This window comes from Agelaius phoeniceus, chromosome 3 (genome assembly GCF_051311805.1).
Source record: "Agelaius phoeniceus isolate bAgePho1 chromosome 3, bAgePho1.hap1, whole genome shotgun sequence".
In the NCBI taxonomy this organism is placed as follows: domain Eukaryota; kingdom Metazoa; phylum Chordata; class Aves; order Passeriformes; family Icteridae; genus Agelaius; species Agelaius phoeniceus.
This window is the reverse complement of record NC_135267.1, coordinates 69,245,902-69,261,009: the sequence shown is the minus strand read 5'-3', so window position 1 is coordinate 69,261,009 and position 15,108 is coordinate 69,245,902. Positions and strand designations below refer to the sequence as shown.

Sequence of the window (15,108 nt, the reverse complement as noted above, 5' to 3'; positions counted from 1 at the left end):
CTTTAGTAATGAGTTGTGTTGCTGAGCAGAAGCTGTGTCAGGGATGCCAGCAGAGGAGAGTTCATTAGCAGGATCAACAAAATGGTAAAATTCTGTAAGTCCCTGATGTCTTGCATCACACTAAGCTTGAGAATTTCTTTTGGCTGACTTTATTCAACCTTTAACTCCCACGATAAATCTTTGACACATTAAAAATAATCTATAAACTCAGAAAAATGCACTCATCTCTCAAATGCAGAAGTTGCCCATTCCCGTAAGAATAGCAGTTAAGCTGGCACCTGGTGTGTCACACTGTGTATATCTAGATGAAAGGGAGATTCCTGGCCAGCATGTCTCCACAGCTCATTGATCTCCCTCTGCAGAAAGACTGGTATGTCTCCCTACAGACTCCTCGGCAGGATGATTTAAAACTTGCTGTTGAGCAATTTAAAGTCTGGCATGGGATATCTGTACGTTGCACAGTGAGGAGCATATTGGTAAGCTGCCACTTCTGCTTGCAGAGGAGGGCATTAAATCCCATAGCACGAGCAATGTCCTCTCAGAGTAATTTAAGGGATATTTTTTTAACGCTTATAATATGAACCAGTGAATCAGACTTGAGAGTGAGACATCGAGGGACATGGGAATAGGTACTTGCAAAGAAATGCAGAGATGGAAGAAAAGAGAAGAAAAATGTATATGGAGCTGCAACATGAGAAGGAAATGATGAACATGTGGAGTATGTTTAGCGGGGTCACATTTTGCTTGGCATGCTCCTGTAATGCCAACTGAAAGCTCCAAGTGTTATGTTGGTGAGTAGTCATGGGCAGATACATTTTCTGACGTCTCTTGGAAGCTTTAATCTCAATGTGTTTATTACACTCTAACCAACTGAGCTGCATGCTGGTAGGCATGGGTTTACAACTCCGTTATAATGACATTTCAAAACAGAAGACAATTTTACATTGATTGAATAATTACATGGATCTTCAGTTTTTGGGAGTATTTCAAAATTGTTTACCTGAATAGTTTTCTGATCAGAATATACTGTTATGGGCCCTGGAAAATCTACTTTAAAAAGCCTAAACACACAAAAGATTCAGTAGCTAGCTTTGAGGCAGTACCTCACAAAGACACTGTTTACTGTCCAGATAAAAGAGGTTGCTTAACACGTATGGTTTGTTTTCTTCTCCCTTGGACATTTTTGGCAATTACTTTTTATGTTTGGGGTTTTTTTTAATTAATACATCATCATACTTTGGTTAGGGGGAGGTGAACAGAACTTTCATTTCTTAGCATTGCTTTTGAGGGAAAGGTTTGTGAGAAAAAAAGCATTTGGAGATACATTTCTCTGTCTGGATCTTTGGTGGAAAATCCTTTTGAATACCTTAGTCTAACATTTTTAAGCAATCCTGTGTTTTATAAGACAGGAAAAATATTTCCATTTACAGCTGTGAGCCGACTGGTGCTTACAAATATTAAACAAAGTGAAGGATCTAGTAAAAAAATAGTTCCAAATGTGTAATATTTCCTAATTTTTGTGACTTGTGTGAGGTTGGATTCCAGAATGGCCCTCACATAAATAGCAAAGGGTTCTTCAGTAGTATCTCTCTGGTCATGGTGTTGTACCATGCTGGCCCATCATGTTGCATCCTAGTATGTGTATTTTGTATAAAAAGTAGGTAGCTAAGAATCATCATTTCATAATGAAGTTTACAGACTGTTTTTATGGCTGTAATGTCAGACTGGGTGTGAGAGTCAAATCTGTAGTGATAGGATACCATTATTTATAACATGTGATCTTTTCAATCTCTTTTTAACCTTTTCCTGTTCACCACCTCTTGATTAAAGAATGGCATTTGTCTATGATAAAAGCAGGGGCTGCATATTCAATAATTACTTGTATACTGGTGAAAATAATTATATAATGAAAAAATTTTAAACAGAACTTTTGTCAGGCACTACACTTGTTATACTTGTTAGTGGTTTTATTCCCAGGCAAAAGGATCTTTGGCATTTGAGGTGCAATAAAGCATTGTAATACTTTACAAACAAGCAGCATTTGTCATTAAATATCAACCCTCAAACATTTGAAATGCTCACAAAGGCTTAAAACCTACTGTAACCCAGACTGATCCTGAACTATCAAGGATGTGAACTTCCTTGCTCTCCAGCAGTTTGCTAAACCAGTGCATGGAGTTGGCAAAATGGCAACATCCATTAAGTGTAAGTGCACGGCTCTGTGCGTGTCTCATGCCATCAGTATAGGGAATAGTCTAATATCAGAGGGTTTTCTTACATACTTGAGAAGAACCTAACGATGTCTGCAATAATTTTTGAGTTGTTACCTGATGATGGATGGGCAGTTTTGACCTCATGCAGCAAAGTTCAAGGCCTCTTACTTTCCCATCTCATGCACTGGAGATCTCTTAATGTTGTGGCTCTCCAGCTGACTTCAGGTTTTTCTGTTTTCTCTTCACTGATCCCTTTTATTCATTCATGTCTCATATTTGCTTGTACTACAATTTGATAGCTATCAATTATCCAATGTAGTAGCCCCAACATACCCATTATAGCAACACTTCTGTCCAGGATATATTTCCATATTCTCTTTAAGAATCATCTTCTCCATGTAGTCTGTTTACCAAGACCCTGCTTATCCTTTTCTGCTTGTTGGGTTTTTGCCTTCTTTTACCCCATCTGCTGCTTAAAAACATTTTAGAGCTAACACCGAGTTTCACACTCCTGTTTCTTTTGCTTGCTGATTATGCTACCAGTTTTACCTCACTTCTAGTCTTCTTCCCTTTCCTTATCATTTCCTGTTAGATTTCCTAATCAAATAGCCCAAATGTAGCCAGCTTCTTTGAGAGCAACCTGGCTTCGGTTCCAAGAAAAACAGTGGAAGGTGATGACTAACTTTTCTTAGAATAATTTCAATCTTGATATGTCAAGTCTGTAGAAAAGTGATTTTCATCTTGCCTGAAAGTAGCCAGGAACAGCCTGCAATACTGGCCATTCTGAAAATTTAATGACAAAGGTCATGAAATGTATTAAAGTGGGGATATGTATGTTTGCATTTTATTACAAGCATAGCCATTCTTTAACAGGTCAATTCTTTTATTTCATTACATTTTCAATGTGAAATTCTCTTGAATGTTAAAATTATAATTTTTAAATCATGTTTTGCACAGTATTCTCTTTATTTTACTTATTCATATCTGTATATCTCTTCATAGACAAGAGCAGAACCCTAGATCATCAAGAGTATGATTGCCAGAGAGAACCAAGGGAAACTACTTCTGAATTACAATACTTTCAGAATATTTTTAAGTGTTTGGTGAAGCACAGTGAGACTGTAAATGGGAAAGTCTAATTTTCATTTCAGTTGGCCTTGAAGCTTTATTTTAGGCCCATTTCACATGACGCACAGTAGAAAAAAATGTTAAATGTATTCCCCAATGTCTACACTGTTGACAGAGGAGGTATCTTATTAAGGGTCCTGCTACAGATTATTTTCTATGTTAAATGGCCAGATTACAATGTTTTAATCTCTGTGTCTTTGGTCCTCTGGGTGAAATTATGATTAATCACTGTGTCTTTCCAACAGCCACTGTCTGCCTTATGGTCCTTGAATTAACCATGCAAGGAGCTAGCAGGGATGTCAGGATAGTTTAATACGTTATCTCTCTGTTGGTAGGCTAAAGTTAGGTTTCATTAGTTTGTTTGAGGGGACCAGGTACATTACAGTGTACTACTTAGCTATATAAAGTCTTTGCAGTCAGTTACTGAATCATATCTGTGTCATCACTTCAAGCCTATTGGCATGAAAGTAAAAGCTCTACATTTTTTTTATTCAACTTTTATGTTGGAAACTGTAATTTTCCGTTATGGGTTTTATGTTTTGGTTTCTCCCTTAGCAAAATATTTTAAATATTTTAGTCAACGAATAAAATATAAGAACATTACCCTGGAAGAGTTTAAGGAGAGAGTTTTAAAGTTTTTTGCCCTTGAAATCTGAAAGATATTTGGCATTTGATAATTTAGTGGAGGATTTTTTATTTGTTTTTATATGTAAAGGTACTATTATTATTATAAACAAGTTTAACTCAATATTCAACCCAGACAAAGCTACATAAAATATTTTGGCAACACTCCATTTATTGAACTGATAGTAAGCACTTGGTAGTATAGAGAGTATTGGCCTCAGCTTTGTTTTGTGTTTAAAAATGCAGAATATCTGCAGAAAAATGTCTTTTGGGTTTCATAAACTATACTGGCAACTGTAAAAGGAATATCTGTCTGAGTTTATCGTGGAAGTTTCTGCGAGCAGCTCTGCTATCTAAGGCACAACTTTCCAGTCCTCTCACTGTGATTACATTTGTCATGTCACTGTGCTCGCTAGTGAAGTGTGAGGCGACCAAGCCTAGATGGAGCCAGTAAGAAATGAATCTGTCTGCCACAGATACTTCAGACAAAATTATTAATGTTTAGTGGCAGGGAAGTGGCTGCCCCTTCAATGGATTGAATGATGACAGAAAGTCTCAAAGCCTTGATAAGGTTGTGGCCAGGCTGGCTTTTGGTCTAGAAGGTAGATAAAAACATTCTGTCTTTTGGGTTTTTAAGCATGTCTGGTTTCTTTTTCCCGTGTGCATGCTGAAGTGAAACTTGCTTATTCATCTTACAGGCTGTCTTTAAACTTAATCATAATTTTTATGTGCTTGTCTCACAATAAATGTGAGGTACAAGGAGGTGATAGTGCTGGAGAAAAGTTTTTATTATGATGGAAATAAGAAACTATTTATTTTGTTACAGGTGACAATTGATAGACTCAATCTTATTAGGTAGCAGATTTCAAGACGATAATCTTAGGCTCTGTAAGTGACTGGCTATTCATTCCCTTGTAGATTTTTTGTTTAATTTTTTTTTTTTTTAACAGATCCACTGATCGCCCAATGTTCTATGTTCCCTACATGTTTTCTTATTGTTGGGGCTATTTGGAAGTATATTCTTTCTGAAACAATGGGAAAAATGCTTTAGCTAAATCTATTATTTAAGGAGATTCAAGTGATGAACACTCTTAACAAGTATTTATAGAATCTGCCCTGGGTTTGAATAGCTCTGCTCTTCAGATTACTACAGTGAGAGTTAATTATCAACTCTCTGGTTGTCTAGGCTGAGAACTCTAGTTTTTGTAGAATTATGTGCTCATTAAGACAAAATCAAGAAAATACTTGGGAAAAGAATAAGAGGCAAAAATTGCTAAAGGTAACACAGCTGATGTTATTTTTTCTGTCAAACTAATATGCTCACTTTTGAGCCAGAATTGGCATAAAATGGGACAGGGATTGATAGTAAATGAAGCAAAGTCATTTTGCTGAAATAAAGTGATTTTGAGAAGTGGTTGTAAAGTATGAGGTGGGACAGTTTGAGCATCAGTTTAGCAAAGTTTAGCACACTGCAAGCATGCAAGTCATTCCCACCACACTTATCAAGTTAAGGGTACCACCTGGCTTTTCCAAGAGCACACCATGTCTTTTCCACCTCCATCTTCCTCTCTCACTCTCAGATCATGCCTGGAAGATCTGTCCTGCTTCTGAGGATTTGGTTGCTGTTGAGAGTGCTGGCTCTGTGAGGGGACCAAATGCTTCTCTAACAGAAAAGTATTAGTAGTGAAGAACTAAGTAGTTTAAGTAAAAACAGATTTTCTGAACAATAAATCCATCTATCACATGCCTGCTTTTGCTTAAGGGTTATAATTCTCAGAACTGGGGAACACTCACCTTCCTCAGACTTTTCTTCCACAGTCCCCCCAGTGGCAGCCTATTTTTTCCACAGAAGGCCTGAAAATTGAATACCCACCCCTTTCCTAGGAATATCTTTTTAACTGTTTCTTTGCTCTTTGAGCTCTGCATTGGCACAGTGGTAGTGTCATTTTGGACTGGAGCTTGGAAATATGTTGTTGTGTTTCTGTTGCTTCTCCTTTTGTGACTGTTGGGAGTCTTGCGCTGTTTTCTCCAAAAATCCTTTTTTCCTCTTCCCATTATTGAATTATGTCCATTAGTTTCTTCATAAAGCTCTATTAACTCACCACAGTTGAGTTAACCCATAATCAATAGTGTTCATACAATTTTTGCACTCTTTTGTCTTAGATTATTGTCTTGCACCTCCATGCTGATCAGGGTCCCACTGAAGTCAGTGGGAAGTAGTGCAGGAAAAGCCTGAGCAAGAGGAAGGTACACAGGAATTTGTTTGCCATTGTGAGAAATATGGCTTGAACCAGCCATGAGCTGACAAGGAATGTGCTTTTGCCTAAATCTTGTTAGTTTCATGGAAAGATGAAAAAAAAAAACATTTGTGGCCAGTAGAGAAAACCTAAGATGACAAAACCTTGCCAGTGGCAATTATTTTCCAACTGGACTAAGAGTATTGCCCTTACTTCAAATGTAACCTTTTATCTGCTTCTCCAGGTCACACAGTTTAAATGTTGCTGGTGCTCCTACAAAACACATCCTTTTCCTCTTCCAGAAGGATTAAGTTATTTTAATTTTACATTTAATAAAATCTTAATTAAGCTGAATGATCAGCCTTCACAAAATATATTTGCACACTGTCAAAATTGCTAACCACAATCACTGCTTTATGATTTGGCCCTGTGGAAGGCTAATAGTTGCCTTTGTCTCTATTTCACCAGTCTGCTGGCTTTTCTTTTTTAGATACAGCTGTAGATTTATACAGTTGTCCATGCTTTCAGATTTAATATGGTCACAAACTAAACCTCCTTGAAATGAGCCTTTGGTGTGCTACCTTTACATTTCTCAGGGCATTTCTTGCTGAAGAAGCATATGTATGGGTCACATGGGCTTCACTGAGTCTCTGTCCAACTACTTGGAGCTTCCTGCACAGAGAGCAGGATGCGAGCCAGGAGGCTGTGGACTGTCCCAAACCCACACAGTGAGTCAGGGATATGGTTGGAACTGGGTGGTTACTAGCTCTCAGCCTTAAATACATTAGGGAGTAATGCTTCTCATCTTCTGTATTTCCCTTGGTACGAATAAATAGGCTCAAACTCCAAGGAATTTCATAAAGCTCCCAAAATCTTGAGAACTGCAACCATACTATTGAGACCAGCACCTCTTACATAATACTGGAAATTTGGGAAACACAACCTTAAGCTTGTCACTATCAGTCTGGAGGTTGTGGATCATTTTTGAAGGGCTATCTCAGGGACACAGAAGTTCTGACTTCCTCCTTCACAGGGTGGCGTGTTATTAACATTTTGCTGTTTCAAGCAGAGACAGCTTTTCTCCAAAAAGCTGTTTCTCAATTGAAGCAGACTATGTAGAGATGTTACACTGACAGTGACACTTAATGGGACCTGGTCTTTAGAAAAGAGCTGCATTATCAAGGGTTCCTTACTGTGTGAGGATTTTTGTTTTGAATTAACATGAGACCCACAGGGAGCTGTGTTGTCTCGTGACCTTAGCAGGCAGTCAGTAATCCATCCTGGAAGGGGGATGTTTAGGTGGGACAAAGACTGGAGTTGAAGATTCCCTGGCATTCCCAAAGAATAACATCTAGATCAGTGAGAACTGATTTGTTAAATATTTTTTTACGTTGCATATGCTGCCATTTGCATGTTGAGTAGTCTGAATACCTGCATATATTCCACTGCTTTGATAAAACAGTCATTTTGATAAACTCAATAGTACTTGTATAGTCCCTGTACACATACAGGGGTTTGATACTAATTTACACACATGTAAGATTTCGTTTTGTTATTTAAATTATGTCTACAGTGAGGGGAGCCAACTGTACTTGTATTTGAAAAAGAGGAAATGATGTGATAGATTTGCTATTTTATATCTGACTTCGTAAGAGTGGCTATTGATAGGTTGGAATGTGTCTGAATGTTTAGAAAAGATCATGGGAAGATCATTGTCACAGATATTTTTTCCTCCTTTGGAGAAAAGTAGACATGAAGCAGAAGAAAAATTGCTATAGAGAAAAGAAAATGTCTTTGAATTTTTCTCCATTCTGCATCATTTCCATAATTTTCTATTTGAAGCTATCACCACATTTTGGCTGCCTCTTTTACTGAATCTACTTATATACATTTTGAAGGTGAATTACTTGGCTGCTTGACATTTTTGTTCTAGATTATGCTGCAATCTGTCTGATTTGCAGTCAGAGAGAAAGCATTACAGCTTGAAATAAGAGGTTTCAAAACTTTTTTCCCCCGGACCTGTGCACATGAAGGTCTCCCTACACTAACAAGATATACAAGGCCATTAAATGAAGAGGGCAGGTTGTAGAAGTGCTGGAAAATAACTGACATTTAAATTAATTTTGGAATGTATCAACTTGAAACGTATGAAAAGAACAAGGTGTGTCTGGTGAAGTAGAATAAAGTAGAGATGAATATGAAGGGGTTTTTTTTAATATGCTTAGCAGACTCAGTTGGAGTTTTATTTTCAAAATTTTGGCCCTTATCACGCACACAAAAATATTCAAAAACAATAGTAACACAAAGTTGGATTCTCAGTGTGTAGCCTCAGTGACATAACAGGCATACTAGTGGTCTGGAGATGAACTGCAAGGAACCAGCCAAGGATATATGATTTCTTAATATCATTCAACTGGTGTTTCTTTTTTCACTCTTGGATAATGGTGAAAAGCCAGACTAAGTGCCATCTCAAGTCCATATTTTTGGCAAGATCAAGTCAATATAGGATTTACATTTTTGTTTTCTACTTTCTTATTTATCAAAAAAAATCTCATCTCTTATTAAAAAAGTTGAAGTTCTCACATGATTTAATGTTCTCCTCTAGAAAAAGTGTTTATCTAAGTCTTTGCAGCTCAGAGAATTCATAACAAAAATCTGTATTATCAGTGTTCCAGCAATCATGTGTGTTTACAAGGTTGATATGTAAAATGAGTGAAAATTGTAAAGAAACATTTTACAGTGTGGCATTGAACTCATCAGCTGGATTCTGGCAGGCTCCCAGTCTGAGTGTAGTCCTCTGCCTTTCACAGTTTGTTTTCTATCTGCATGATGAAAAAGGATATTTCTCTCACCAAAAATGTGGTGGCCTTTCACAAGGTCCTAATTTGGTACTGTTTGCCATGTCAGGGAGCACTAAGTAGACCCTTACTTTTAGAATCTCCTCCTCTCTTTACATCCAAGCAGCCAAAGTGCATTCATCCCCAGTGGTCACGTAAGCCTTGAGGTTCCTCAGCTTTGGAATTAAAGAGATGCGTGCAGTCACATGCATTACCTTGGGTTAAACATCATGTTCCATAGAAATTTTCCTTTTTTTTTTTTAAGTTTGAGAGTAAAGACTGGAAATTTAGGTTAAGCTATTTTGCCATTTTAAATACAAAAAAAAAAAAAATGGGTGGAGGGGAGCACAACTTGGTGACAAACTTTGTTTAAACTGTAATTGAAATACTGAGGGTTGGAATAGATGAAGAAGTATTTTAAACAGTGAAAAAAGAAAAGGAGTTTTCTTAGCAATATGTGCATGAATGCTCTGAAATGTAAACTTCATATCATCCAGTGTATTTTAAACCCTCATACATTTGAATCTTCAGCTGCACTAAGTACTGATTGCTTTTGTAACTAGAATTGATTATTCAATTGGTTATGCCTGTCCGTGTAAGTGCCAGATATGGCTACAGCAGCCCTGGAGTGTGAGAACTATTTTGTGGAGCATGCTAATGAATATATGGAGAATAAAGTTATCCACTTGTGTCCTCAGGCCTTAACTTGTAAGTTTTATACTGCGTTGTCTTTGTAAATGTTGTTGGTGTACGGGAGTATTTATAGATTTTGTCTCTCTTCAGAGTCAAAGAAGCAGAGGAAGTTTGCAGGCAGAAAAAGGGGAAGTCTCTGTACAATATTAGACCAAAACATGACTCTGGAATCGTAAGTAAAATTTGTAGCAATGCTTCTGTTTATATCAATTGTTTCATCTTTTTCTCTTTGCATTTTATAGGGAAGTTATTCTTGATCTATGTTTTTGTTTTGGGTTGGTTTTTTGTTTTTTTTTCTTTAATGTTTAACATTTTTCTTAAAGGTGTTAAATTAACAAACTTGAAATCTGCCTATGAATATTACTCCACAAAATAGGTGTAGCACAAGAAAGAGCAGTTTATTATTGCCCCACTGAGCCAATCTCTGTTCTTCCTAGTCTTGGTGTAGGATGCACATAGAAGGCAGAAAGGCAGTTTTGGTCTTCCAGCTTATTCTGTTTGTATTCATTCTCTTTTCTACAGATACAGCATGAAAGGAAGAATTTTGATAGTTACACATTTTTTGAGCTGGATCACTATGTCAAATACAGTGTTTTCTGATCCACTGATATGGATTTGTTTGGAATAGAAACACTAGAAAAAGATAATACTGTGCTTTCACCATTCTTTTGAAAACAAGTAAATAACTTCAGTGATAATAGAGGAGTAATTCTGGTCATTTAATGAAACTTTTCCCCTATGATTGCCTAACCATTGTAAGGATCATGACTGATTTTACAGAAAAATTATTCTGGTACCTCACATTTAATTCATAACTGTAGCAACTGGCCATCATTTTTGTTTGAAAAATATTAGAAGATTTTTTTTCATGTGTCTGTCTCTCTCTCTTTGTCCTCTGCTCCCACCACCCCAAGACATGACTTAATTCTTTCATGCTTTGTAGTCATGGCTGTATAGTCATATAATCTGTGATACATCTTGTAAATGAAGCATGAGGTAATTTGCTGTACTCTAACTAATATAATTTGATACAGGAAGCAATAATATTGCATTTATTGTTTCTTATTTTGAATGTTTAGAGAGAGTTGATTGTAGCTAGTGTCACAAGAAATGTAAATGGATTGCTAGCTTGGTAAGGAGTTATAAACTACATTTTATCAATTTTACTTAAAAGCAGATCAACATTTTATTTCAAAAAAAACCCCAAAGTAACATTTTTTGGGAGTTCTCCATCTAACTTACATACTGCTCTATACGAAGACATTGAGAGATTTCTTTTAAGAAATAACTATTTGTTTAATTATCATTATTTTTTGCACTGAAACAGGGACCTTCAGTATTAGTGAAAATTTGATGAGTGAAAAGGAAAGTAAACAAAAATATTTCACAAGCAGTGCATAGCTGTAGTCTACTTCAGTTCTAGCTTCAAAGTTTATTTGTGAAGTCAGTGCTACAGTAAATATAATCTAGCATTTGCCTATGTATTTCTTATGCTTTTCATATTTGTGTAAGTTGGTTTTGTGTACACTCAAATTTTGTCCTTATTTTTAAATTTTATTTTATTTTTCAGAAAGCAAAGATAAGTATGAAAATCTGAGAGAAGAAATTGAAAAGCCATTGTTACCTGGTTACCAAAATTCAACATGCCTGTGGGTGGGGAGTGAGAGGGAAGGAAACTACATCATCCTGATCATTTGCTTCATTGACCTTTTAAACTTTGCGTTTTGTTCTCTAGTTTTCCACCAACTGATGTGTTATTGTGCATTCATTCACAAATGTAATCACTTTATTGGAGTGCCCAGCAATAGACTAGGTATGGACTTGAAACACCTTCCCTGTACTCTGTATCTCCTTTGCCACTCAAAAATGGTATTTTGTAAAGTGTATGGTATATTACAAATAGGACAAGTCAGCATGCATAAAAAATGGTATCTGCATCAGTTCTGAACATGCTGAAAATTGCATTAAGTTGAACTTCATAAGAATGCTACTTGGTACAGTAAAACATTTCCATTCCTACTGGCAACATCTGACAAATACTTCATGGCACTGCACTTAGTTTAGGGAAAGAAATGTTACTCCTAGTGAATTGTTTGTATCCGTTTCATGTTGGCATTTGTAGTTTGTATTTTGAATTGTTAAGTGCTGTTTATACAGTATAATCAATGCTTTCCCAACTTGTTTGGTTGCCCTCCATGACTAAATATTTGTGGAACAAGATGTTTACTGTAACTATGTTTAAAATCGATAAGGCAGCATACTTTTACTTCATCTTCTGCCAGATAGTGAATGCCAGGTGGTATGGGGGTCAGAAATCCAGCACTAAAAAAGAGAAAAAAAAAGAAAAAAAAAAAAAAGAAAAAGCAGAAAAATACAGAAAAGCACAGAAGTATGATAGAGAGTATGAGAGATTTGGCTATTATAGTTTGTTAATATATAAAGCAGCTAATACTTTTACATGAACTTTAGAAGGTATAGTATAGTTTTAACTGCTGATCACTTAAGTCAGGCTTTTGGCCACATGTACATGACTTCCCTTCTGGAATTAGCTTTACAGTTAATTTAAAACTCCTTTAGAGAGCTATTAAAAGATGCACATGGAGACAACATTTATGGAAAACAGTAGCCAATTCTAGTGACAGACAATAGACTACCAACTAATTGACATCAATTTCACACTTAACAGAATTACAGACATTTCCTCCAGGCTTTCAGTGTCCCTGAATAAGAGGTTAATGATTGAAATATACTACTTAGGGCTTCCATTTTAGACCACCTGCTTACTTCCTTTTTGCAATCCAGAATTTGCCGTATCAGTTTTGGACTGATCAACTGATAACAACTCCTTCCTCCAGTCCTTATTTATGAGCCCCAAACCAATGAGTTTGATTGACAACGTTTTTATTTCTAAGCTAATTTTTCCTGAAAGCAGACTGTGTGTGCAACTCAGTTGGATGCACATGCTCACAGCTTTGGAGCCTGAAAGACGCTGGGGCAAAGCAAATGAGCTCTAACCTGCTGGGTTGCATCATTCCCTGTCTAATCTAGCACATCAAGAGACATTCCGAGCTGTTCAGAGGCTAATATACTCTACAGGGTGTCATAAAAGGAAGTGCAAAATATGACCTCAGGAATCTGTTATTCTTCACATATACCAAGCACTAGAAAAGATGGTTTTTTTCACTGTGTGAAAAGCAAGTCTCCTGTTGCTGATAAACCTATGTGAAAATCTGTACTAGCAGTAATTTCTGGCAGGGATATAAATTACCAAGAATGGAATTCTAAAATTTTGTGTTGATGGGAGTAACATTACTATTTGGGGAAGAGAAAACAAGAGATTATTTGCTGTTACGACTAACTTATGGAAAAAGAAAAACTTTAAAGAGTAAAGCTATTTTAATGGCACTGATTCAAATCCATGTTTGTATTTATGTAAACAATAGTCTTTTCCTCCTAACTTTGCTCCTAAGTGCAAGGATACAGTAGCATGTTTTCATTTGTAGCCTTCCTGTTCTCTTCAGTACCTACAGTATGTATATTACTATACTAAATGAAATAATAGATCATCTAACAAAGATCACTATGTGCAATACTGTATTTAGTGTTTCTATTCCAATTTTTTTAGAATGTTAATTTATAAGAAAATAAAAGGAATAATAATGAAATAATTGCCTTCCCTTGTCACTCTCTGGCTATGCTGTAGTGTGCTACAAACTATTTGCTCCCTAACCACCACATCCCATTTTGGGTCCTGTGATCAAGGAAGAGCCTTTGTGAAGAGACCAGAGGAAGTAAGACTTCTCTTTGCTTGCCTTTTGGAAGGGTAGTGACAGTAATTCCCAGTTATGTGGATATACTACCTTTTCCCCAGGTGGTGGTAGTGAGAGCTCCAGGTTCTTTACCCAAGGAGACTATGTAAAACTCACTTCTCCAGCTTGTGAATGCCTCACAGTCTTACATTTGGCTCAGGTTTGTAACCTGGGCCTACTACATTGCTGAGTTAACAGTCTCAAGAAATTTCTAGTAAGGTAAAAACATGCATGCATTGAGAAGTTAATCTGCATATTATAATCCTTTTTTATATATACAAGTGTTTTAGCAACCTCCTAAAAGTTTCGGCAACCTCCTAAATCTGTCACATACATACTCTTTCTACAGGATCTGCAGCATGGATGATAGAAGTTATTTCAAGCCTCTCTCTTTTGGAAGTGTCAAAGGTTGACTGCAGCTGATGGAACTGTATTATGATCTTAAGACACATGCTGCTACAAGGATTTTTCTTTCATTTTACTCAGACACAGCCTATTTGATAGAACATAACTTATCTCCAACTTGTCTCATACCTCCATGCAAAGTAGCCCACTACGTGCAGCACCACAGCTGACCCACAGAACATCCAAAGGGAATGTTCTCACAGCACAAGTTTCACTTCTGCTCTTTGTTTTTAGCAGCATACTCAACTTTTTACAGAATTCTGGACCAATGCTCTTTTGTTTGTTTTGGGTTTTTTTTTTTAAAAAGGATAGGAGCCCCCCATTGGTCTCCTCTCCCCTCATTTACTGCAATCCCCCTCTTTACTGCAACTTCAAGCACTCTACACTGAAGTATTGGCCCTAATTCTACAAGAGTTCTCACAGACAAAATCCTGAGCCTTTGTTGATTGCTAACACCACATATTGCTCACTGTTACTTAAATGCAGCAGCAAAAGAAGGACTTTCATACCTGAGCAGCAGATGTGACATGCTGGCAGAACAATTTGGTTTTTTATGAGGAGCTAAGAGGATTCATGTTGTTTTGCCTGCCAATTAAAGCCTTTCAGAAGCATGGCACTTTGTCACGTCGTGACACTGTAGTGGGTTAGCTTTTTTTGTAGCACCTTTCATCATCCCAAAACACTTCCAAAACTTAGTTAAGTATTAACCAGCTGGGGCAGTGGGAATAATAATTAGAAGGATCTTCCACAGACTCACTTTTTTTCTTGCCCAGTTTTTCAGTGATCAGCTTAAAAAGTTGGAAGCAAATATTAATTTCATTGAGAGAACATATAGCAAGTCATTGCATTGCAATTATTTTGTTGCAGCCTCTAGGTTAAAAGCAAAGCCAAATTTGTGACAAATCCACTATACTAGTTACTTCAGTTACAATCATTTTAAACTACTATGGACAGAATCAGCGAAAACTGATGAAGTTGAGTTTTTCTGAATAAAGTGTAAACAAGTCAGAAAAGGGAGAAAAGAGAAAACCATGCCCCAATACCATTCATGTCTGCCACCCATCAAGAGGATTCTCATTACAGAACAGGTTTTCTGAGTTATTCTCTTGCTTACAACTGACCCATCTGTTCCTGTATCTGATATTCTTCTTATAAAGAGCAT

General features: G+C 36.7%; 1 protein-coding gene across 4 annotated transcripts in view; it reads left to right on the top strand.

The window, feature by feature from the left end:
* Nucleotides 1-13,400, top strand: part of FMN2 (formin 2) — a 152,821-nt gene extending 139,421 nt beyond the window's left edge. For all 4 annotated transcript variants that reach the window (XM_077175543.1, XM_077175544.1, XM_077175542.1 and 1 more), the window contains 2 exons: nt 9,823-9,904; nt 11,303-13,400. In XM_077175543.1, coding sequence (XP_077031658.1) covers nt 9,823-9,904; nt 11,303-11,329 — 109 coding nt within the window. In that variant the 3' untranslated portion in view covers nt 11,330-13,400. The remainder of the gene's footprint in view (nt 1-9,822; nt 9,905-11,302) is intronic.
* Nucleotides 13,401-15,108: the final 1,708 nt, after the last annotated feature.